Genomic DNA, 26,121 nt, shown 5'->3' on the forward strand with positions numbered 1-26,121 from the left:
GTGTCCACGGCAGTCGGAGACCCCCGCCATCTCCAACCCACTAGACTCCCTGGCTCCTCCGTCCTTCCCCTCCTCCTCCGTTTAATTCTCCCCTGGATGAGAGGCCACAGACAACAGCGCCACCCTCCTGTCGTTTTCTGCCTCGTCTGACCTGAGCTGGTTCCCAGCTCCTGCTTCTCCCTCGCTTCCTCTTCTTTCCCTCCTCCTCACCTCCACCTCTCTCCCTCATACAGTGACGCAGAATACTTGAATCACACTTGCATGACTTACAAACATGCTGCACCCTGAGAACTCAATCTATGTAAAGACTGATGAAGCAAATCAGTTAGCGTGTGCACGCACGCAGTATACAGTCTAGTAAACACGTGCAAACATGTGCAAACACTTAAACACGGAAACATTTTTCCTGCTTTTAAACTAAAAGGGTAGACATTTAGCATGAAGCTATGCCTGAGTATTTCTAATAAGTATTCTCTCTTATTATTCTCTCATTCATCAATTGTTCTTTTATTTCATGTTTATTTATTTTCTTCCTTTTTTAAGGAATCCTTCCCTTAAAAAAAGATGAAATTTTAGGGATAAAGCAGAAATTTAGAATTTTTCGCTGGCAGATTTTCACAACGGTTTCAGATAAAATGGCACAAATTCTTCAGTTCACTTAAACATCCACTAATACCAAGAACTTGCAACATACTTCATGGTAATTTGATGGATACTTTGACTCTGTAAATACTGGTGTTGTGCAGAGAGTAAATGCTTTAGTTCCTCTGCAGCATTTCAGCCTCGGAGTTAAAGTAAGAGGCAGAAAATGTTTCAATCAGCAGAAGTGACGATGGATAAAGTATTTCATAAGGGAGGTGATGCAAGCTGGACTTTTTTGTAACTCTGGTGTCTTCTCACTGCACTATTCAGAGTTTGAGTTAATGTGTTATGGCAGTTTTCCATATTCGAGTGTGAAGGCGACTGACTTTAATCAAGTCCGCTTGTGAGCTAAACTATAAAGAACAAACCGTGAAAGAGGAGGTCTGTCTCACACCCTGCAAATCATGGTTTTCATTACCATTAGCATTGTTGTAAAAGTTGACCTGTTTCTCACGTGGCTGTAAAATATTATTGCTAACTAAACAGCCACTAGTTGTTAATGTTTGGCCTCGGTGTGGGTAATCTGTTGTATGTTAACCATCATGCATAGTTTAAAAGAACAGCTGGATTTTATTTCCTTGATGATTTTTAATATTCATCTGGCTGTCAGGCGATTCATCATTCAAAAATGTAATCTTACCAGATGATATCTCATGGCCACATCTTAATTACATAATTCCTATGCCGGAATAACCCGTGGCTACACATTACTAACTGGTGGCAAAGCAATAATATCCCCCTCACCCTGGAGGTGAACATCGTCATTTCTCTGGTGCCTCCTCACCATTACGATTTTAGTTGTAATCTCTTACTTGTTGTAATCTCTTCATCCTGGCAAATAAGATCGTCTTTTTATTTTCTCTCTTCTTTCCTATCACCTAAACAGCCGGTCAAACAAGGGCGGGCCCTCTCGTCCCGAGAGCCCCCTGCCACCATTCGACTCTTAGAAGGAAACATTCTCCCTGTTACCTCTTCTCCTTCTTACGCTCATCTCGCATTTATCCATCCACCCATCACTCACTCACTCACTCACACGAGGAGAGGAAGGCTTGAATGAATAACAGAAGTAAAGGATCGCCTGCAAATTCTTCACCCTCAGATAGACGCTGCTGCTCTTCGTCCATTTTTCCTCCTCCTCTTCATTTCAGCCTTGCAGGACGGGAGGAACTGCCCGTTGTAGCCTCAGGAAGGCCCTCAGTGTCACTGTTAAATCCACCTGCGATTTAAAACTGCTGTTGTCTGTGCTTCCACACGACCTATGCAACAACTGACGTAAAAGGAAAAAAAAAAAAAGATGCCTCTCCCGTTTCTTTCTTGCTCTCTGCTTCACACAAATGTTGTTACTGCATTATCTTTAAGCAAATGTGCAGCTTCAGACAACTGCAGGACACGCGAGACTCCAGCCTGAGAGGAAGGGAGTCTTTGGCCTGGGTTGAAGCTCTGTGACTGTTAGCTAGATAGCTCTTTACATATCCTTTTTATTCAGACGGGGAAAACAGGAATATTTGCCGTGTGAAAACATTCAGAATTTTAAGTCAGTTGATGATTTGCCATTTCTTCTCTTTTCCCCCTTTTTTTTGTTTGGTTTTGTCTTTTTTCCAGTGGTCACGGGGGTGAGTGAGAACACTCAAAAACAGCCACAGTCTATGCATAAAACTGGCATTAAATGAAAAAGCTCCTTCTCTTTCACCCTGTCATTTTACACGTGTGAGAACCTGTGACCCGTGCGAACCCACCACCTTTTCTACCACTGACCTCCACTGTCAGCGTGATGTGGTGTATTGTATTTTGAACCCAAGCAAAAAACAACCCACCAGCCACAAACAATAATCTACTATTCATCCCTTGTGCATCTGGTACTCCACGACTGCAAAGTAAACACAACTAAGCATATTTTTCTTCTTATTTAATGGTAAATAGTTTATTATGGACATATCTTATTGTGTTATTCTGTATATGTGTGATGCATCTTATTGAACTTTCACTATCTAGGGAATTTAGTGTATGAAACCGCTGAATATTTAAATTATGACAAAATGAGTATATGTATAAGGAAGTAATGTTTTAAAAACTACAAAAAATATATAATACAATGATGTATATGGGCAACTGCAGGCTGTTGAATACTTTGGCTTGCAGCAGAGGGCTTTTGCTTTTCTTGTCCTTCTGTGTGTAGAATAGCAGCGAGGGGCGGGCTGAATGTGTGAAAGTCCTGCAGCGATCAGGTCCTGCGTCTTGTTTAGACTGATGTGCAGGACTGCTGTGCTCTGTCAAGACATTAAAAACTTCAGTGTGTAATCAGGGAAGTATGTCTTTGTGTCCTTTTTTTTTTTTAAATGCTGGTACATACTGGTGGTAACACAACTATACGGGAACTCGATAGCAGCTAATAATGAAACCACCAGACGAATGTGGACACAAAGTAAAATATCCTTATAGGCATATTCAAAATCCTGGCTGGATTATTCCAACCCCTTACTCAACCCCATCATTTACATATACATCTTCAAAAGCCTTTTCAGACCTTTCAAAAAAAATAACCAAGTGTCACTTCTACAGACTGTTCCAAAGGTCTTTCATAATTTCTTATTTTCCCCTCTTTTCTATCTTTTGGTACTTGGCACAAAAACACAGAGGTGGGACCAAGTCATTGTTTTGCAAGTCTCAAGTAAGTCTCAAGTCTTTATCCTCAAGTCTCAAGTCAAGTCTCAAGTAATGTCAGGCAAGTCAGAGTCGAGTCTCAAGTCATTGGTGTAAAAGTCCAAGTCAAGTCACAAGTCTTAGAACATTTTTTCAAGTCAAGTCTAAAGTCATAAAATTAATGACTCGAGTCTGACTCGAGTCCAAGTCATGTGACTCGAGTCCACACCTCTGCAAAAACACATAATTCGTTCCAATTTCTTTAGGTTAATCTACAAAACATTCCAAAGATAACAGTTCAATAAAATAATATCTTTACATGTATTAGCTGTAAACTTGGCATATTTCATCTGAGGAAACAGGACAGATGAAACAAAAAGTGTCGCAAGTTTACAAACTACCTACAGAAGATGAACAGTATTTGAAACTCATGTCATTAAGAAACCAGAAAACAAATCTAGCAAAGACCTGAGAGATGCCTATGGCCCTTCAGTTAAACCAATTTCTGTTCACTGAAGCCTCATCAGAAATGGTCTCAGTGGAAAGGTGGCTGTCTAGAAGCCATCCTTAAGGATGGAGGCTGGGAGAAAAAGCTGAGGGATTCCAAGTTACACAAGAAATGGACTGAAAATCAGGGTTAACAGGTCTAATGGAGTCATGAATCTAAATATGAAGTTTTTGGTTCAAATCATCAATACATATGGAAAAGGGTACAACAGTGGGTGTCTATGGTCATCTGTAAAACATGGTGGAAGCTCTGTCATGATCTGGGGCTGCATTTCAGCCAGCTGCGTTGTGAATCTAGTCTAAACGTATACAATTAACAAGGAAAAGTGTTGTCAGATTTTGCTCCAGCATGCATTGCCATCTGAAAAGCATCTGATTAGCAAAGGCTTCATTTTTCAGCATGACAAAGATTTCAGACACACTTTAAATAAAATAAAAACACACACACATAAACCAATCGTCACATATGGGCTTTCACAAATAGGTTGCAGTTAAGTGGAAAGGTTCCTGCTTCAAGTGATGCCGTATAAAATATAGTCCATTTAAAGGGGGCGTGAAGGTTGCGTACAGAGGGATGCTGAAGATGTGGTCAAACCAGAGGCATATGGAGGACGCAAACTCTGGAGACTGAGGGGCAATGGCCTGATCAAAGCCTGCTGTGACACAGAAACATAGAGGTATGTGTGAAGGACCCGTCATGCTCTTCTGTCATCAGTCTGCAGCCTGGTGTTCCTCCCATCATGGGTCATGGGCTGCATGGACTTGTCTTCACCTTCTCGTCTAGCACAGTACTTAAAGACATTCTACTCCTTAAATTAGGGTTCAGTTTCTTTGTGTGTCTCTCATACTCATCTTCACTCTCAAGGATTTTCCTTATTCATCTAAAAGAAAAGGAGGCTCTGGGATACCACTAACTGTGGAAGCAAATAAAAAGACCACCATTCAGCCTCCTTACAGCCTTGTTTAAGGTTTAAGAAGTTTATTTAGTTTAATAGGAAAATTTCTTGTTGTGCTATTTTGATGCCTGTAACCTGTCTGGAACTCCTTCTTTTGGACCAAATGGGATTTGGACTTTTAACTTTGTAACCTGCCTACCCACTCCTCCAGCCTTGCAGTTAAATTGGTACAAAACTGTAAGGCTGGTTAATAAAATGTCTTTCAATTCTGAAGTCTGCATTTGGGTCTTTTTACCCGTTTGAAATCATCACATTCTTTTGATCAGTTTGCATTTATTTATTTATTTTATAGAATGTGTTTATTTCAAGAAACGATAAAATCAACTAGGATAGGATCCAGCAGATGGATGTGTATAATGCCAGTTCACAGCCACAGTTCTTATAAGATGCTTTATATAATAGCCCTATGTAGTAGAGAGAATCAGATTGTCCCTGATGAGTGAGAACTTGGCAACAGCGGGAAGAAAGAACTCCCTTTTGACAGGAAGAAACCTCCAGCAGGGAGGGACAACCATCTGCTCTGATCGTTGTCCCATCAGGAGATCAGGGGAAAGAGAGGAGATAAAAGCGAGTGAGGGACAGATTCTTTGTAAAGCGCAGGATGAGCTTGATGACATCAGTGTGAGTTTCATGTGAAATGATATTTTAGATGAAAAACACCAGTAAGATGTGCATTCGTTGTTGTTTATTATTTTGGTTAAACCAGATCAACATTTCATAAATGAATGCTCAGAAGTCAAGCATCTACTGTAGTAAAAGAAGCAGAGGAAGGAGACATGAGCAAGAGTTGCTCAGGGGATATTCCCCAACCCGTCGCGACTGCTGTTTTCAGTGCATGTTATTAATTGTATGTCTATATGTCCAATTCAAGCACCACCACCAGGCGTCACTATAGTGCAGCCTGCAGCCTCCATCCAGACACAATCCATGTAGGACCTCACATAAGATTAGTTCCTTCTTCGTTTCTAACCTTTTAGAGATCGAAAGAATCCAAATGAGAATATTTTTATGAAGTGTAAAGTCATGTGTTTAGTTCCCACCCTACTGTAGCTCTGTTAATCTAAACAGCAGTCTTTCCATAGAAGCTGAACCCTCCACCAGCCAGGCTCAGACATCCATTAAGACTGAGTCAGGCTGCAGACATTCACGTATTAATCATTACTTCATTACTAAAAGCATTTATTATAGGTTAGAGATATCATATACGCTTCTAGATGTACGTGTCGGCCTCGAGTACATTCAATTAACTTTGTCTGACATCGATTTTCATGCTGTCGAAATTTCAAAATATGACATTTTTTCCAGTGGCAGAAACAAACTTCCATAAGAAGCCAATTTAGCGGTTTCACCGATAGGGTCCTGGCATTGTGGATGAAGGCTCAACAGAATCATAAAAGCACAGAGAAACAGTAGCTGTTATTAGTGATGATGATACTTATCCTATTATGATGGCAGCAGGTTGTAGTTTCTGTAAGTTGAGTTTTCTTTAATAATAATAAAAAAAAGAAAGAAATCAAGACAAACCGTTTTTCAATCAGCTTTATTCAGGAGAAGGGGAGAAATATTACTCAAGGGAAAAAAAAATCAGAAGGATTCTGTCAGAAGCAGCACTCATACAAATCAGTTCTCTCAACGATCCTTCATTTTCATCCTACGGTCACTTCGAATTTACATTAAAACTGATTAGTTGAGATGCTAACTTATTTTTCAAATAAATAAAATATTTTCTCTTTGTCAATCTTTGTACTGAATCACAGCCAGTCAGTGACCCCCAAACCCCCGACTCTGGACTAGCACGCATACAATACAAGCTGCCAGTAAATACTGCAGAGCAGCTTCCCCCCCATACACCAGGCATAATGAATATACAATATGTTACACAGGTACAGTATATACACCACCTCTTAAACAGTAGAGACAAGAAATACTTCCTCATTGCCATGTTTCAATGACGCATTTGAAAGGGAATTAGAAAACCTCAGAAATCCACACAGCTGTTATTATTTTACAAGCCCCAGAAAGTCCCCAAACACCTGATGTAGATTTATCTCTTGGTCTTACCCTTTGCTAAAAGCAAAAAAAAAAAAAAAAAAAAAAGGACTGATTGCTAAGAAGCAGGGAAGAATGAGGGAGTCATTTTATTCAAAAGCATCTTTTTATGGCAAAGTGCAGAGGTTTAGGGAAGGTGCTGTTTACTTTCTCTGTAAAGAAACCAACACTGAGTACATACAACTACGACACAGTCCCATCTGACGTTGTATAATATACCTAAAATACCAAACTGCTTTCTACCCAATAAATTTGCCCAATAAATCAAGTGCGCGACTAATAATTTAATGAACATGCCCTTTAAAGCACAAGAAAGACGATCTCAAAATTCAGAGACAAACATGTATGTGTAAAAACTTTTGCAAAAGTAGTCTCAATGAATTCATTTTTTGGATATGACCTTGCAGTGACCCCTTATCTTGCGCATTAAAAGTAAAAAAGGACACACAAAAAACAGAAGTTGCCTAAATTTAGTCTAAGTGAAAGAAAGGGAAAAAAAAAAAATCAGCTGTGGTAATTTGAATGATTAATTATAAAGGGATGCAATTTCACAATTCAATCAATATAGTCTCCAATCTCTCTTAAAGCTAGACAGAGAAACTTGAATTTCAGCCCTGATGTTGGGAGTTTTCCCCAATGTCTTGACTTTTAATGCCCAAAGGAGATTTATTCAAGTGTTTTGTAGCCAATACAACTACCAGCTATAACAAATCAGTCCTACTTTATTCCTAATTTTTAAAAAGAGGAATTTCTTTTCTCAAAATCTAGATGGTCCCTTACCTGTAGAAATAATTTACTATCTCATTCGTTTAATCTGGCTAGACTGTGTCTCATCACACCTCCATCAACACTCAATTTAGCAGAATCCTCAGCGTGCGGCATGAAGCTTCATAGGATCCTCTCTCTTCAAAGAAGCCATGTTAGAAACACATCTGTCCCACCAGCAGCCGGAGCAGAGGTGGGATAAACGAGAAGCTATGTACAGTTTTAGTGCAATCATACTTATATAATCTGATAGAACTCTACAAAAAAAAAGAAAAAGAAAAAAAGAAAAACCCAAACAAAAAGAAAACAACCCCCACAAAAAACCCCCCAAAACAAACCAAACAAAGCACAACGGACGCAATTTTGGCTGAGGAGGAAAACAGTTTGGATTTCACACGTACAGCCTCCACATACGCATGCTCACACAGTCCAGTTGTTAAAGATGTGCATCAATTCGTCATTGATATGTAGAACTACACGTAAATGTAACAGAGAAGAACAGGCTCGTGTTTTTAGTGTCGATTTGTTTGGAAACTTAAAGACCCCGAGACAGCAAAGGCGTGGTTAGGGATAAGATGAAATGAGACGAGTGACCGAGTCTGTGATGAGGTCAGCCAAATACCCCAGAGCACCAGATTACCTGATTTGAGGAAAAAAGATGATGTGTAGCTGCAGGTATAGACATTAAACTATAAGCAACTTCCCCAAAAATTGCAATAACTGCAAAGATGAAATAATGTGAAAAGCAGTTAGCAGCAGCACAGCACCCCAACCACTAATATTTATGTTTACATTTACTTTATCCACACGACTGTTAGGGGAAGATGACTTCACTGCCTTTATAACTGAGTAACTGCTTAACTTCATGGGTCTCTAAGCTCCATCTATGCCCTATACCCTATAAAGGTGATGCCTTTTCAGTCTAACAGGACAAAACAGAAAAAGAAAAAAAAAAATCACAAATACTAACATTTTACAATGTACAAACATGACTTATTTTCAGTGTCTGGAGGAAAAAAGAACAGTACCAATCAGCAACATCCATCTTCCTGAATTATGTAACGTAGCGAGCTCTTGACTTCAAAACTGAACACCGCCTACAGTTTAAAAGCTTTTATGTGCACTAAACCCCTTTCACTCACTTAACTTCACCTTACATCTCACTCCACACTCATTAGTTACCCAACCTGATATGCTCTTTCTGCATCTCCTCTCCTCACTTCACATTAAACACACATACAGGTTAATATTGAGGTTATTACATTCACATGTGATGCTCTCTCTCTCTCTCTTTTTGTTTTGTTTTTTGGCATGTGTACAGTGGATTTAAACTGACATTTGCACTTGAATAAAGTTGCACACAAACAGGCTGTTAATACTTGACAGCTCTTTCAGCACTCTATCAGTGAGGGGACAGGATATACGGCCCCATTTATTGCACATATGTGTGAGATGGGAATTCAAAACTGAGGTGGAAAAAAAAATCAGATTGCATTTAGGAATACTGACCACTTCCTCGCTGGGAAAAGCATCAGGGACAAACAAGAACATAAAAACAAACAGCAAATACAAAATCCTCTCAATTAAGCCTCACACACAGTAGTGCTGACACGCGGAACGGGGGCGGGTGTTTTAATGTAACTGGGTCAACGACATTCGTGCATCTTCGACCAGTCACGTAAGGTTTCCAATATTATGAAGTGTTTGAGAAGATCATCAGTAAGCTACAGACGTGGTAAACTGTAGGATTTAATATTTCCCACACTTCAACACAAGTCCAACATTTCTCATGTTTACACACACACACACATACACACACCTAAGCAGTCACACCCACATCTCACACCACCAGGATCTTTACTTCGTCCTGTTCGTCAGGCCGGTAAAAGAAGGGGATGCAGGGGTTTTCTCCCAGAAAAGGGGGTGATCTTTGAGCTCCTTGAGGGTTCTGGATCTCCTGAAGCAGCTGCATGATTTGCTGGGCTGTGGCGTCCTCTTTAGGCACCAGGGGCTTGGAGTCAGTCTGGCCAGATCCAGTCAACAGCATCTGGGATGAGGAAGCTTCTAGACCGGCGGCAGGTTCTGACAGAGGGATGTCCTCCATAGCTTATGCAGCAGAGAAAAAAAAAAAGGTACAGAACAGTGATGTTATTGGAAATATGAATTAAAATCTATTTTGAAAAAAGAGGCAGAACAGTTGAAGCGCTAAAGGACCACTCTTTCTGCCTTTCAGACTCACACATCAGTGGATAAATGGTAAATGGCCTGTATTTATATAGCGCTTTACTAGTCCCTAAGGACCCCAAAGCGCTTTACATATCCAGTCATCCACCCATTCACGCACACATTCACACACTGGTGATGGCAAGCTACATTGTAGCCACAGCCACCCTGGGGCGCACTGACAGAGGCGAGGCTGCCGGACACTGGCGCCACCGGGCCCTCTGACCACCACCAGTAGGCAACGGGTGAAGTGTCTTGCCCAAGGACACAACGACCGAGACTGTCCAAGCCGGGGCTCGAACCGGCAACCTTCCGATTACAAGGCGAACTCCCAACTCTTGAGCCACGATCGCCCCAGGACTATGAGTTTAAAATAAGCTTCACTGTACACACAAATATCCCAACAAAATAGACAGGATCAAACTCACCTACCTGTGGGGTTGTGTGGAAGTGTGGGTATGTTTATATTTGGTCTTTAAAATCCACCTGCTGTAAAACAATCATGATTAGCATAACTGGTTTTGCTTACCTGCTCCAGTGGCCGCATCAAGCTCTGTGTGCGTGTGTGCTTGGTGGTCTGGGTGAGTGTGTTCCTGTCCAACAGGAAGCAGGTCAGGGTTTACTGTGCCCATGCCGGCTACAGCTCCAGTGTAGCGGTTGTACCAGTCATTCCTCTCAGCTACCAGCCTCATCACAAGATCCTGCAGCTCAGCCAGCTTTGCCTATTGGGCAGAAGGGATAAATAGTGGACACAAAGGACAACAATCATGTTAAGTATGGCACACTTTTTTAGCGATGACCAGGTAAAACTTTAAGATGTGAGAGAGAAAAGTGTTCTTAGGAAGAAAGACTTTTGTCTGTGCAAACAATCTTCAAAATCTTAGGCACCTGCATATTTTGTCATGTCATGTCTTTTGTTTTCATTAATATTGCATAAAAGATATTACTGTGACATTCCTTCTGCATTAAAAGACATCAGTACCTTCATCTCCTCTTTGTCTTGGGCCAGCATGCTGATGTATTGCTCTTTCTCTTGATGCTTCTGTTTCATAATAGCCCGCTGACTCTGGTACAGAGCAATATACTCGCCTGCAAAAATATACATAACAGAAATGAATATGAGGAACAAATGATTACATATGAAACAGGACTAAGAACAACCTATAAAACACTCACCTATAGTGTCAGTCTCTCCAGACAGCTGGATGCAGCGGTGCTCCAGTTCCTCCACCCTCTCCTTCAGGTCTGCTTTCTCTTGCATTAGGGATGTGAAACGCTGCTGCAGCTTCTCCATTGCAGCTTGCAGGGCCTGATGAACTTCCACCGGCACTCCTCCTTCTGTTCAAGCAATAACGGAAAGGGGGGGAAAACTGTTTACATGGCACGAGAGTAAAAGAGTAAACTGGCACACACACTTGTTACTCTCCAGAGAATTTAAGTCTTTTAGTTGTAGAAAGATCTGCAAAATTGCACAAACACAAATGCTTCTGACCTGAATGCTCATGGCTGTGTTCACAGTGACTGTGTTGACCGTGACTGTGACCGTGCTCGTGGTCATTAACAGGTGTTTGGCTGTGGCGCTGCTGCTCCAGACTTAGGGTGACGCTGGCCTGGTGCCGGGCTGCTATGTGAAGCCTGCGCTCCTCCTCCAGTTGCCTTCTGGCCTCGTCCCTCTCTGCCTCCAGTTGAGCCAGAGCTCCACGAATAAAATCCTCCTGCAAGGCAACACGAAATAGAAATGAGGGTAAGGTCATACTTTTGTTTCATGCCATAAAATTAAACCATATAATTCACCATAGAATGGCACTGGACATAAAAATATGAACTTTAGACTAAGATGTGATATTAAAAAAATAAAAAGACTGTGAACGAAAGAAAAACAGAACATTTGCATGAGCTGGAAACATCTCTTTACCATCTCTTTCTGGCTCTCAAAATCCTCTGGAATAACTATGGGGGAAGACTTTGTTGGACTTTCTTGCAGGGACTGGCTTTCCACTCCATCTCCTAAAATGATATGACATGTACAACTGTTTTTTAATTCCTTAAAAACCTATCACACTAATGAAACACATGGTGCAGCAGCACTTAATGCTTTCCATTTTTGTTGCTAGTACACAAAAAAAAAACTGCACTTCTTCATTTTGAACAGATTAGCCTTAATCTGCAGTTTCTGCTGTAACAACATATTATCTGCTTCAAATTAAGAAATTGTGACACTGTTATTTAAAAAGAGACAGGATAAAGCCACTATACTATTATAACTTTAGAGATAATTATTTTTAAATTGCAGGAAATCTCTCACCAAAGGAAAACAAGGCAGAAAGTGCAAACATGTCAGTAACAGAGAGATTACCTTGGTCTCTGGGTGATGTCATAAGAGCAGAGCTGTTGAGCAGCTCTTTCACCTCAGCTTTCAGCTGCTCATTGTCTCTGACTAATTGTTCCAGATGCTCCTGCAGGAAGAGGCAGTAACGAAAAACAATTAGAGTGTGTTTTTGAGAGTGTTAAGGAAAAACATAAATAAATAATAAAAACAGACTGCAGTTTTCCTTGAAGACGGCCAGTATAGATTAGATCATATTAAAACAGTCATGTCAAAATTATAAATTTTTCTATGCATAAAAATACCTTAATCTGAAATCATTTCAAAACGTATTTTCTGCAGTATAAAAACACTAATACCAGCTCTGCCTTTCCACTCCACCTTCTCTCTAATGGCATGTACAGAGGCAACAGAATGGGCCTAACTTAAGTGCTGAATCCATTAAGTTAGGAAACCCGAGAAGGAGCAACACCCTGAAGCATTAAACACGATGGCCAAGCGAACTGCTGCAAAGTGTCCCAATAATCATTAGTACAGCTCAAAGCTGCACTAATCCCCCTCAGAACTATCAGGCCTGACAGATTTACCACAGCAGTTCAGCTGACAGGATGAATATGAACATACTTTATGCTCTATATTGCAATGTATTATTGTACTGAATTCTAGAATCACAACACCATCTACACAGACTGGTCACAGATGTATATATTAAAAAGGTCTTATATACATACATGGGCTTGTTTAAGCTGACTGTGACTCATCTCCAGCTGTGCACGGCCATTGCTTTCATCGTGCTGTAGTCGGTCCATTAGCTGACTCTGCTGCAGATACTGTTGGTGAAGTTGTTCCCTCTCTGAGACCAGGGCCTGGTAGCCAGCACAGTACTGCTGGAGATGTGCCGCTACCTGATCCCTCTGCTCCATCAGACCCTGAGCTTCTGTACATTTCAGCTCAAGCTGGAGGCAAGAAAATAGAAGAGGACAAAGCATGAAGACAAACAGCAAGTGAGTGCATATTCAGCTGACTTTTCATCTGTGTTTGCTTTAGGGGAGTGCTGTGTGTGACCTCACCTGCTCCTTGACGTTGTGCAACTCCTCTTGCAATTCACCCATTCTGCGTGCAAGCTCCTTTTTCACATGTTGTTCTGATTGGATGGCTGTAGTCAACTCCATGTTCTCATTCGTCTGTTAGATTGAAGGAGTAACAGGAATTTCGGTTTAAAGACAGACGTGTCAAGCACCACTGAGGTCAATCAGATACTTACTAACAAAACACAGCTCTGTTTCAAACAGAGATGGGCAGTAACGCGTTACTGTAATCTGATTACTTTTTCAAGTAACGAGTAAAGTAAGGGATTACTATTGCAAAAACGGTAATTAGATTACCGTTACTTTCCCGCAGGAACGCTGCGTTACTGCGTTACTAAAACCGTGATTTTTTGCGAGAATGTCTCATGACAGTGACGTAAGCGAGTGCGCCGTTAGTGACAACAGCTGTGTGCAGATCAACAATGTGCGGGAGAGAGTATGAGCGTGCAGCGTTTAAAGCGTGGAAGTACTGACCTTACTTTGAGTTTGATTCCATAAAAAGTGACAAAAACATTAGCGTCCATCGTGCGTGGGAAGAAAACTTGTTTTTACAGCGAAAAAAAACCCTAAACTTCCAAGCAAGCACCGAGTGCGCAACGACGTAATGGGAAATTCACAGAGAAACTCGCGGATTCTTCAACTGACCGCAGCACACCTGCACCAGCGTAAACCTCCGCCTACCCCACTCCTGCTTTACAGGTGAAAATAGAGCAACAGGACCGCTGAGTCTTTGACTTTATTTATTTTCTGCTGTGTTTTACTTGCATCTATTTGAAAGAGTGAGTGTAAACACAAAAAATATTTTATTTTATGTGCTGGAATGTGCAGAAAATAGGTTTAAATCTTAAACTAATTTATTCAAGTCAGAGAATGTTGCATATAATTAAATTTTTGCTTGATGCATAAAGTTAAAAGATTAAAACTGATAAAACAAGTTAAAAAAAGAGAGTTTTCCATTTGATTACATTTTGTATGATGGATTATGTAGAAAAAGTAGAATTGGGCTGAAAGATCTATCACTTTATCACCTATTCAGGTTGTAAATCGTGTTTTTAAAAAGTAACTAAGTAACTATGTAATTAATTACTTTTGAAAATAAGTAATCAGTAAAGTTACTGATTACTTTTTTCAAGTAACTTGACCAACACTGGTTTCAAACAAACAAACAAACAAAAAAAAAACAACCCAAAACAGATTATGAGAGCATAAATTCAAAGAGAAAAAAGGAAATTATGAAATTAAAGACCAGCAGAAAAAGTAGAATTCTGAGCACTGTGGTGCAAAAATAAGGCAGTTATAGTGGTAACTAAGGGTGTCCTCTAAAAATAAACAGATAGTAAGATTTTCAGCCTCACCAGTTTGACAAAACCGTTCTGTAGCTCAGCCAGCTGGTCCTTCAGTGTTCGGTTCTGGGTGAGAGCACGGCTAATAGTGGCCTTGTCTGACTGAACATCCTCTAGCATGCGTCGGCGGTCCTCAGCCTCCTGGGTTTGGCTCTCCACCTGACGCTCCAGCTCCCCCAGACGCGACTCCTGCTCTGCACACATACGGCTCAGCTGCTCGTTGTCCCTCAGCTGTGGGAGTATTACAGAGGATGATTAACACACTTCAAATGTAAGAGGTGCAATGAAAGCACCAACTCTCTTTGAAACATCCAGAAAGGGAAAAATCAATATGTGCTCCTTTTAAGTGTATATGAAACTATATATGAGTCACATTAACCCATTAAAATGGGTTTGGAGAAAACAATGTGAAGCACACCTGTGCCTGATACTGTGACGTAATGGCATCTTTCTCTTGTTGTAGGGCATTAAGGGCCTCCTGCAAAGCCACTTCATTTTCTGATGGTCCTGAGGACTGATGCTCTGTGCCATGCTGAGCTTCTCTCTCCTGGGATAATAACGCTAGAAGAGAAAAAACACCAATTATCAAGATTTCTAATTCTACTAAACACAAATACTGCAGCTGTGTCACATATGGCCAGTATTTTGAATGCTATATTTGATATGTTTTTAACATATATGCTAAACTAAACATTAAAATAATATTTTACAAGGTTATAAGCAGGAAGACCTGACAATAAACACACAATGGGGCTAATGTTAATCCCGAAACTGCAGATCACTTACTGCAGCCCCATCTGCTCTCCTTCTGACTTTTGTGTTTCTTGATCTTTGCCACATTAAGAAGACATGAAAACTAATGAGGAAAAGGAAGAGGCACTAGATGAGGGTTGTGTGCACTACTCACCTGCAGCATTTCTTAACTCTGCAATGCTGGCCTCCAGTTCTTGCACCTGGTTGATGTTTCTATCCCTCTCTTCTGCCACCAGAGAAACCTTGACACACACACACACACACACACACACACACACACACACACACACACACACACACACACACACATTAGGCTTAAATACAAAAAAATAAACAAACAAAAAACCCACACAAAAGAAGCAGCACTACCATTTTCGCTCTTTATTCAAAGCTATAGTGAAACCATAAGCCATGCTGATGTTACTGTACCTGTGTTAGCAGTTGTTCAGTTTTGTCCTTCCACACACGACCTTCTTCCTGGATCTGCACTGCATAACAATCCCTCTCTGTCTTCAGCTGCGCAATGGACTCCATAAGCTACATCATCACAAATGTAAATAAAATAATAATAATTAAGTCTTCTTTTTTAACTTTTCTATATTGCTTAATCAGTAATGGAATAGGTACAAAATATATTGAATATTAACACAGACAGCAGTCAAACACAGAAGCCAATGATAAGACAAAGGTCCATGTAAACCTGGTGATTGTGCGCCTCCAGCTGCTGCTTCTCTTCCAGCAGTAACTGAACCTGCTGGCTGGCACTGGTAGGATCTGACTGACTTGAGCACTGGAAGAAATTAGTAGGAAAACTAGAATTACTGTCGGCCATACAATATTCAAACACTGGCCTCCTAGACATTGACTCTGGAGTTGTTCCACTACTTCCAGCATGTGGTAGGAGAAAGATGAATTCATACGTGAATGAACTGTGTTTTCCTGGAATTCAACAGACCTGCTGTAACATGAGGTCAGTTATCTCGAGCCTCTTGCGAAGATCTTCTACCTCCAACTTCATTGCGGCATTTTCTTGTGTACTCAGTTTTATCTGCTCTGACAGCTCCGAGCTCTGCTGCTTCGACTCCTCACTCAAATTGCTGTGAACAAACAAATTCAGTGTTTATTTTAAACTCGCCATATCCAGACAAGACTTGGGAAACCTGTTCAAGCCAACTCTTCCATTACAAAGAACCAAAGCATTCAAAATACAAAGACCATATAAAAAAAAATCTCCTCAGGCAAGTCAGGATAAAATGACTTACTTTAGTCTAAACACCTCCAATCTCAGATTGTCTCTTTCCTTTTCAAGCTCTTTGTTGTGCTGAGGACAAAAAATAAAAAAATAAAGACTCAGCAAGACAAAAACATCATAGAAACCTATTAAAAACAACCACACAGACAATACGTGCGATCAGCTAAATTAGGTAACACTGCCTTCTTACGAGTTCATTTATTTGCATTTGCATTACTCATATGCAAGTGATTGCTGGATTGGCTGTTACCTTTTCAAACTGTTTCTGCTGCAATGAGACAGAAGAGAGAGTTCTTTCAAGTTCTGACACTCTCTGCTTTGTTGATTGCAGACGGTTATTCAGCTCCTCTGCCTCAGCTTAACATGCATGCACACACACATACAAGGAGAAAGAGGCACACACATACACACCGTTAACTGCTGCAGCGATAAACCATTGCCAAGTTTATTATTTAAAAAAATAAAATCCCCTCCCCCCAAACACACACACACACACACACCTGTTTTCTGCCGTGCAGCCTGTTGTGTGTATTGTAGTGCTGTTTGTAGCTCCGATTTCTCAGCTACTAGTATGCCAATGGTCTGGATATGAACCTTGGAAGAGGACATACGAACAAAGAGCACCATTCTTCATATAAGACTAGATAAAGTCAGCTGACTTCACTAACAAGACCTGATTAATGAAACATACAGAAAATTCTAATTTCTCAGAGTAATTACACACAGTAGATTATTTATTCTTGTTAGAGTTAATTAACAATATAGGAAGTGTTAAAAAGGGCAGTGTATGTTGTTGGATAACATTTTATACAAGTGCAACTCAGTGCACTCTGGCATTATGCACTGCCACATCACACTGTAATACAACGACACTATTAAGTGACAAATAAAGTTGCTCCATAGGACAAATTAAATTTATGCATTTGGGTAAGTGAATGTACCTGTAATTGCTCCCGCATGGCACCCTGCTCTTTTGAAAATCTCTGTTCAAATTCTTTTCGCTCCTGAAGAAAGAAAAAAATAAAGTTGATTAATAACAAAGAGCAAAACATTACAATAACAAAGAAAATAAAGAATTACACAGATACAAATAGAAGGTAAAAAGAGGAGAACAAAAATACCTTTTGTAGCTGATCTGTAAGCTCCTGAGATTGCTGTGTCTGCCAGACCAACAGGATATATATTTAAGTTGGGGAAAAGTCTTGTATATACACACTTTTAATCATCACAGCAGTGCTACACAGTGTTAGCCTATAAAACATAACCAAAATTCTGGCACAGACCTCATGTTCATGCCAGACAGGACAATAATAGCACCGAGCACTAAAATAGTAAACCTATTCTGTTATTAATGTTTTGTTAATCTTTCATGTGGTTTTAAAGCTTGGAGCTCTGGTTATATTGCTAAACTCAAAATGCCATACAATCCTGCATCTACTATCAGGTTATGACTGCTCTGGTCACAAGGTGCACAGAAAGGATCAATCATGCTGCCGTTGTTAATTCTCTGAAGAAATTTTAGTTAAGCTAACAAAAAAACAAACAAACAAACAAATAAATAAATAAATAAATAAATAAATAAATAAATAAATAAATAAATAACACTAAAACCATGCCAACCATAATTCTTTTTAAAGGTTATGGTTACTCAAGATGACATGAAGAATGCATTAAAATGCATGCACTGATAAGAGTGATTAGGGGCAGAGGGAGACGAGTGTTACTGCAATCACACAAAGATGTGCACATGATTATGCATACACACAGCTTCTTACCAGCTGGTCTAGCTTGGTAGTGAGCTGAGAGTTTGTTAGGTTGCTGGATTCCAGGGCGGCTGCCAGCTCCTGGTTTCGACTCTATCACGTGCACGCATGCATCCGGGTAAGGAAAGGGAAAAGGAAAAAAAAAAAAAAAAGAAAACAAAAGAGAGGAATAAAGTGCAGTGGCAAAAGTCAAACAAAGAACACATGGGGGGAGGAGGAGGAGAAAATTTAAATGTGAATTATTAACATGGAGGCAAAAATAGCACCATGACAAGTAGTGCATATGTTCTACTAATAATGAGAAGTGGATCAAATAATTAAATAAAACATGTGATGGCTATTAAACTGATAAATGGAGCCAGTTGAGAAGGAGAGGAGCATTCATACAAACCTATTAAAGTGTCACTTGTAAGACCTGCTCCTTCATACAAAGTCTCTGCAACAATATTGCTGGATATCTGAACTTCTACTATACTCCTCACCATAAAGATGACTTACCAGTTATATAAACAATGGGGGGAGTAATATTAGAATACCTTCATTAATCTTGGAAACTCATTTGTTCCACTTGCATGGCTTTTGGATACTACTGCATGAGTTAAGTGACTTGTAATTCAGGCTTTAGAATGTCAAAAACTCAACAAAAAAAAAGTTTCTTCTTCTTACCTCCAGTTCTCGCTCACTCAGAGGAGGTGCGCCATCTCCATTCACATATGCAGCAGATGACTAAAAGAGACATCCAGGCAGACATTAATGTGCTTCCCACACAGAAAAATATCAGATGTTTTAAGGTAAATAAGCATTGTCAGGGAATCTGTGGCACCGTTTCTGTTGCCATTCATAGGAGAAACTTTAAACGTGTTTAATATAGTGGATGAACTGCAGATAAAAAACTGATTCGTCATCCACAGTAGGACATCTACTTCACCACAATGGGAAACAGCACTTTAGTAAAAACATGACAAGAATTCACCTGAAACGGTCTTAGAAACCTGAGAAAAAGCAATGTTTGTGGTTTGACCTAACAAAATTAAAGTTAAAAGAAGATCTATCAAACTATTTTAGTGCACCAGTTGATGCTGTCAGCGTGCTTCAGACCACTGGGAATGACTGGCGAAACTGAAAATGCTTTCAGTGCATTCCTACCCAGAATAGACGCAACGCTTCCTGATTAAAACGCCACATCGGTGGTGGTAGTGGTGGTGTGTTATTGTTAAAAGCCAAACTCTGTATGAAAGAAGTGTGCGTACCTCAGAGACCAGGCCGTTCAGTTGCTGCGAGAGCTGTCGCAGGCTCTCTGTGGAAGACAGCGGCCTGCAGGATGACATGGACACACACATCAACAAACACTCAGTAGCTTACATGAACCACTTCACTTTATAAGCTAGCATACGGCTACATAAAAAAAGGTATACTGGAAAAAGTGTTGCTTGCTGTATTCATTCTATAAGATACATATATTATAATAATCCATGAGTTCAAAACACACATATATTTTATGTAATGATGTGTGGGATACCAAGCTTTCAGAACATGGATGTTACAGCAAGTGCCTGCCCTTGAAAATAATCTATTGTCTCCAAACTGTAAACATGTCATAGTTCAGAACAGTCCCCCTTCAATACCCTTCTCTTTAATTACCGATACATAGATATATAATCACGATTCTATGACAGAACCCACCTATTTTCCTCCATTGAATTCTCGTTGCCGTTGGTATCAGAGTAATCCTGCAGGGAGACAAAAATTGAAAGCAGAAAACAGAGAGCATAAGCGACAAATATAGATAAAAGGGAGACAGTCAGCACATTTGATAAAGAGAGGAATATGTGTAATAGAAAAAATAATAATAATAAAAAAGTCACATAAATGGCCTGTGCTGAAACTGTTGTTCCTATTATAACATGTATAAATTAATACAAATGCAGCAAATGAAAAAGGAACTGTTCACACTGATGCTTAGAATGACAATGCAGTTTTATGGCCGTGTGGTGCAACAATGACAGGACAAAATATAATTTTCAAGACTGAGAAGGAAAGAGAAACATAGGAGAGACACACCTGGAGGTCAGTGTTGTGATCGACAGACTCAGAGTTAGTAGCAGTGTTAGCGCTAGCGGGGTTAGACAAAGGTGAGATGTAATCAGGCTCGCTGTTTGACTCCTCCAGCAGCTGAGCTGAAGACCTCACGGCCTCCACGTCAGCGAAGGTCTGAGGCGACACATACACAGAAATGCACACACGGGTTTAAACGTACAGAGAAGTAGCAGTTTGAGCTGCAAAGAGACCACAACACACGCATAAAAATCACCAGACTAGTGTTCTATCCAAACTTTTACTGTTAACTTTATCATTTCTACATCTAGATGAGTACAGAAGCTGATAAGAAGAAATTAGACTGTAAAAAATGAATAGAAACACCTTTCTAGCAGTAATTAAGGTGTCCCACTGAAAATGAAGTTCCTGTACTGGTGCCCCATTGCCACTGATCCCACCCATTGTAGACTCTCTGAAATATCTGCAGCATGTCTAGTCTATATTAACGCTATATGCAGTTTTGGCAAAATAAAGCTTCAGTTTTCAGTGGCTTTGATCCAGTACAAGCAATAATCTGCCACATAAAGAGACACACACACACACACACACACACACACACACACACACACACACACACACACACACACACACACACACACACACACCAAGATGACACATGGATATTGACATCAGAAACGTGCAACTAGCAAGAATCTGGAAACTATTTATTCAAAGCAATGCAATATTATTTAAAGATCACCAATAATGCTGCGATAAACTGATATATATTTAAAACCAATAACAGGCAGGAATTTATAGACAATTCTTTTTCATGCTTCCAGCTCAACATGACATAAAGAAAACGTTGCAGTTGAAGGAAGGTAAGAATAGAGAAGCAGGGTAAAATATTAAACACCAAACATCAACAACAGAGGGGTGCAGAGAACGATTAAAAACAATCAGGAGGAAGCAGAGAACGATTAAAAACAATCAGGAGGAAACAAAGAAAGAAAAGCCAGGGACAGAAGCTCACCTGACAGTTGCCATAATGAGGGAGGACTATTCCATTGCTTTGACTAAGTGCTTTTAGAAAACTGTCAAACTACAGGAAAAGGAGGAGAAAGAGATTGGAAAAGGGAGAGAAAAATTCAGAAAGTGACAGAGTGGTAAACAAACAAGCACAGGGAAACCATTTCTACAAGCAGGAGGTCTAGAAGTATGCAAGAGGGCAGTAAATGTAGACTGGACTTGTACAGACTCTTTTATTCTGTTAAAAACCACAACAACTAACAAGAGAAAAAAGTAATTTAAACTAAATAACAATTACAATAACAGCTTGGGGAAAGCACAGCATTTTTTTTTTTTTTCAAACGTAGTAGTAGCAGCATAAAATAGTCTGACTGCAATAACTGCACTAAAAATTCAAAGTTTAAGATTTAGCTGACTGGCTGGTGAAAAAAAGAGAGGGTGTAACAGAGACGGAAAAGTTGCATGTGAGGGCAGTCAAGACAGGAAACATGCTTTAGGATAGAAAAGCAAAAGGAAAACGCAACTTTTGTCTGGTAACAACTGGATGTATTGAGTGCAACTCTCAGTTGTATATGCGAAGTGTATGAAAGCATGCTGCAGACTGGAGTTTCTGCTAATAGCGAGAAGCAGGGTGACAGCTGTCTCACGAATGTATCCAAATGCAGGTCAAATGTCGTCGAGCAGACTCTCGCCACATGCGCAACTGCTGTCTGAAAGCACTACACATATTCTCATGGGTACTTTTAATTTGATTAGAGAGCTTTGAAAACAGGCCACAGCAGAAGATGGTGTTCCACATTAATAATCAAAATGACATTACCGGTAAATACCAAAAAAATGTTCTTAAAAAAATCCAAAACTTGGTAGACCGTCAAGTGAGCTCAAAGAATGTGATTGTGTTACTTGCTGAACACAATTTGTGCCAGTACTTTTTAAAAATCACCAGAACAAATATCAAAGCAATGGTCTTGTTAGCACATTAATTATGTTTTTTACTCAAACAAGTACAAATACGGTGAAAAACAAGTGAGTAATGAAAATCAGAAAAAGAAAATCCCAGGGAAACAGGAAATTTGAATACCCAGCAGCCACCTCAGCTCAACTACAGATATACAGAAGAAATAAATGAACTGATGGATGAACAGCTGAATAATGAGTCACCGCTTTGAAGATCAGGAATTAATTATTATTTATCAGGTATAAAGAGTGCTACTAAAGCACAGGATAAACCTAAAGCAGCAGCATAGAGTAGAGAACTGGCTGATATTCACAGAGGGATTCTCGGGAGAGGAGACTTGAAAACCTATCATTTTTTAATCAGTGTAATTTTATGATTACTCCCATTAAATGTTCTATAACAAAAATCTGATGAACCTGAATGCTGAAACAAGCAGATGACATAAAGTGTAAACTGACAGGGGTAGAGGACAGTGAGTTACTGATATGCACGCAAGTTGCTACACCAGTACTTTTTTGGATAAGTTATTAAAAATCAGCATATACATTGTGGTATTGAAGATATTGGAAATAGTAAGTGTTTTGAGACAAATAACAGAATATATTCAGCTGCCTATCTAGCCAAACTGGCTACAACTCCAGCAGCTTGGACTGCAGCTGGTGATAGTAGTCAGCCAGTTCATCATGCTCAGATTGCTCCAGGTTCTAGCTGGAATGCTGCTCATCTGTGTAGCAGAACAAGGACTACTTTATACTTTCTCATAAAATTATATATTAGTTCTTGAAATTCTTACCTTATGCTACATATTGCAATATGTAAAAGCCAAAGTTGTGGTCAGGGGCTTAAAAAACACTGTCTCATGTGCAACACTCTTCTTAGGTAAACATGTCTGTCATCAGCGCTGCAAAGGGGTCTAAATAGTTCTACTCTGCTGGCCCTGTGTGTGTATTTGACAGGTGTAAGTAAAGCAAATGCCAACTAGATGGAAAATCAGCCACCTGATCTGATAATTGGCAAAAAGCAATATATGCTCTTCAGCCAAACACACAAATACAACACCCTGCAGCTTCAAAGAGCTAATCATCATATGACCATCTATCAAGCACAAAAAGAGTACGACATTTGACGACAACAACAACAATAAAGCAAACTGTTATGCTTACATTGTCTGGAGAGTTTCTGTCTGGTGAAGGTGCATCATGTTGGCTGGATCCCTTCACCTTTCTCTTCTTCTTGGCTCCACCTCCTTTTTCTCCTCCTACACTAGCAGGGGAGCTCTTCTGTTGAAATTCCTTCAGCTGAGTAGGAAATGGAGAAGAAACCCATAAACGTGTGCAGATGAACAATGTCTACTAATATATATTTATTTTGTCACGTGTTACACAGATAATACCAGGACTCTGCAACTGTCCCCAACTATACATATTAATTCAAACAAATTACACTCAACACCTTGAGCGTCGTATCAAGCTGAATGAATGAGGCAATAAAATACGAATTCAGTGCTCCTATTCCAAAACAATGCACCAGCTAGCAGAAAGATCCGGCTTCAGACGGATCAAGTTAGTAAGTTGCGCTAAACAATGATAACCTGCGTATGATATGCATATGACGGTTAAAGAATGCCAGAAAGCTCTATGCGGGCTCTAACAGCTGTGTAACGGGAACTGCTGGTTGTTGTTTTTTTTAACAGTAAAGCTAAATAGCAGCAAAATGACATGTCACCATGGCCACTTATTCGTGAAGCTTGTGGGCCAGCAAGAAATGCTGAGGAGTGACTTCTTGAATCTGATAAGGCCATCTTTCTGACTAGCCGAAAAAGACACCAAGCCAAAGCACACAGCAGGACAGGGAAGAGGGGTGTCAGCTGTCAAAACACCCCCGTCAGTCCATCCAGCTAACTGTGCTGCAGGGGTAGCTTACAAGCTCGATGAGTGCTTTGTTTTAAAACTACCGTTTGTTAGACATTTTCTTATGAAATTAAATCCTGCAGATAACATAAAAAGCTGGCTGGCTGCTGTGCGACATTCCTTAGACTCACACGTAGCCATATATTCATCAGCTAGTTAGCTAGCTTGCTAACGTTAACTTACCTGGGTTAGCACGTTAGGCTTTAACTACATTTAAATGTCAGATGGAAAGTCAAGTAAAGCGGCCAAGCAAGTGGTGCAAGTTAATCTGCGAGTAAATAAACAGCGTGGGATACTATGCGTGTCTCTACTAACTAAAAATAGTCTACATAATCTGGGAAAGTTAATGCTATCACCAGAGGCCCCGATAAAACATCGGTCTCTCCTACGCAACAGAGCCGCGAGAGGAGCGGAGGATGTCGGACAAGCGACAGTGCAGTACTCGGGCGACGTGTAATGACAACACCCTTGCCCCGTAAAAATATACATAACGAAAAGACAAGAAAACAGAGTTAACACAGACTTGTGTACACAAAGTGGGAACTACACTTTCCGCGATATGTGACTGCGTTGATTGTAAAATACTTTACCTTTTTCTTAGCTGCAGCGAGTTTTATTTGCCTACTCTGGTCGGCCATCCTGCTGCTCTGGTGGTCAACTGAGCGATCCACGTCATCAGCTTGGCGCTCATACGCGTCTCAGCCAGTAGGTGGCGCAGAGCTCAAGCTGTGCCCTTATCATATCATAAAACATCTTCATACAGCTTATGGCCGTGAGCCTACAACCTCACATAAATTAGCCTGAAACATGTTTTTTTTCTTTTGTTATATATAATATATAAAGTATTATTTTCGACAGAGTTTACGACAACATGTATTAACATTTTTGTTATGTGGTTGTCGGCTGCTCTCATTGTCTGTAGTTGTTGCTACTTTACATTTGTGTTTCTCTATAATTAAGATAAATATAGTCTATTATTTTGTAGGTTACATTCATTACAAAAAGAGAAATGTACCGTATCTTATTATATATTTTGAAAAATGACTTTTTTCTTTCAATTTCTTTTTGTTATATGTAAATTTACCACGGGTGTAATGAAGTGTAGTACTGTGGAAAAAGTCTTGATCCTACCTTACATAAAAGAAAATATGGAATATAAGGAAAATTCTAACAATTCTGTACAAACAAGCTTGAAAGTCTCTATTTGGAATGACCACCTTTATTCTTCCACACAGTCAGAACGCTCTTAGGCTGATTTCTTGTCATTCCTTTAAATAGTCTTAAAGAATAGTTCTCCAGGCTCCTTAAGGGACATTCAAACTATTTACAAACAAATATGAGAAAAAAACTCTACAAAATGTCAATCTATTAATTCATATTAATAGAAAGCATATCAGAAAGGGGTTTCCATACAACAAACACAAGGCGAAAACAATGCCAGTAGTCGTTATATTGTAATAACCTGTATGAAGGGCTATACTGATCACTTCCTCCTTGATTTAGCAACATGGCTCCTCCTAGTGTTAATTATGATATCCAACTCTCTCTCTCTCTCTCTCTCTCTCTCTCTCTCTCTCTCTCTCTCTCTCTCTCTCTCTCTTTTTATTTTTATTTTTATTTTTTATTTTTATTTTTTACCAGATTTAACAGTCCAAGTAAAAAGTTTAATTGTATTCAAAGAAAATGACACATTTAACTCAGAATTTTCCATCTGGTTTGTTTCACTGCCCTGTGTAGTTTAAGTCTTAATGAGTCATCATTGTCTTTCAAGTCTACAGGTCAGTTTTGCTTTTGTTTGTAACACAAAGAAAGTGGATATGAATGACACAAATAGTAAGCTGCCTGACAGTATAAGGACCTTATAAAGAATATAAATGCAT

The 26,121-nt window shown here is 39.8% G+C and overlaps 2 protein-coding genes across 11 annotated transcripts in view; one reads left to right on the forward strand and one right to left on the reverse strand.

Annotated features, from left to right (window-relative positions):
• Positions 1 to 2,944, forward strand: part of dnm1a (dynamin 1a) — a 55,673-nt gene extending 52,729 nt beyond the window's left edge. For all 6 annotated transcript variants that reach the window (XM_085413974.1, XM_085413971.1, XM_085413968.1 and 3 more), the window contains one exon: positions 14 to 2,944. In XM_085413974.1, coding sequence (XP_085270100.1) covers positions 14 to 44 — 31 coding nt within the window. In that variant the 3' untranslated portion in view covers positions 45 to 2,944. The remainder of the gene's footprint in view (positions 1 to 13) is intronic.
• Positions 2,945 to 6,788: 3,844 nt separating this feature from the next.
• On the reverse strand, positions 6,789 to 24,916 carry golga2 (golgin A2). 5 transcript variants are annotated; one of them, XM_085413975.1, is made up of 28 exons: positions 24,832 to 24,916; positions 23,495 to 23,629; positions 21,378 to 21,446; positions 20,369 to 20,518; positions 19,991 to 20,037; positions 19,558 to 19,621; positions 18,974 to 19,033; positions 18,320 to 18,400; positions 17,666 to 17,704; positions 17,486 to 17,548; positions 17,045 to 17,138; positions 16,795 to 16,901; positions 16,555 to 16,613; positions 16,248 to 16,389; positions 15,993 to 16,082; positions 15,722 to 15,829; positions 15,447 to 15,534; positions 14,958 to 15,100; positions 14,552 to 14,770; positions 13,179 to 13,292; positions 12,840 to 13,064; positions 12,139 to 12,238; positions 11,698 to 11,789; positions 11,275 to 11,497; positions 10,959 to 11,120; positions 10,765 to 10,871; positions 10,312 to 10,504; positions 6,789 to 9,665 (listed from the first exon to the last, which is right to left on the reverse strand). In XM_085413975.1, the coding sequence occupies exons 1-28, from the start codon at positions 24,877 to 24,879 to the stop codon at positions 9,400 to 9,402; spliced, it is 3,288 nt and encodes a 1,095-aa protein (XP_085270101.1). In that variant the 5' UTR covers positions 24,880 to 24,916; the 3' UTR covers positions 6,789 to 9,399. The 5 variants fall into 5 exon arrangements, with proteins under 5 accessions (XP_085270101.1, XP_085270102.1, XP_085270104.1 ...); XM_085413976.1 differs by lacking the exon at positions 21,378 to 21,446; XM_085413978.1 differs by lacking the exon at positions 20,369 to 20,518.
• Between the last annotated feature and the right edge of the window lie 1,205 nt (positions 24,917 to 26,121).

Source organism: Rhamphochromis longiceps, linkage group LG7 (assembly GCF_057381845.1).
Source record: "Rhamphochromis longiceps isolate RC_006_pf linkage group LG7, R_longiceps_female_GT1.1, whole genome shotgun sequence".
Classification (NCBI taxonomy): Eukaryota; Metazoa; Chordata; class Actinopteri; order Cichliformes; family Cichlidae; genus Rhamphochromis; species Rhamphochromis longiceps.

Excerpts from the sequence above, each read along its gene's own strand:
- golga2 (XM_085413975.1), bottom strand. The coding sequence starts at position 24,879 with ATGGCCGACCAGAGTAGGCAAATAAAACTCGCTGCAGCTAAGAAAAAG. Across the intron at positions 14,771-14,957 it reads CGTCACAGTATCAGGCACAG|CTGAGGGACAACGAGCAGCT; the intron begins GTGTGCTTCACA and ends ATACTCCCACAG. Across the intron at positions 11,121-11,274 it reads ACACAGCCATGAGCATTCAG|AAGGAGGAGTGCCGGTGGAA; the intron begins GTCAGAAGCATT and ends TTGCTTGAACAG.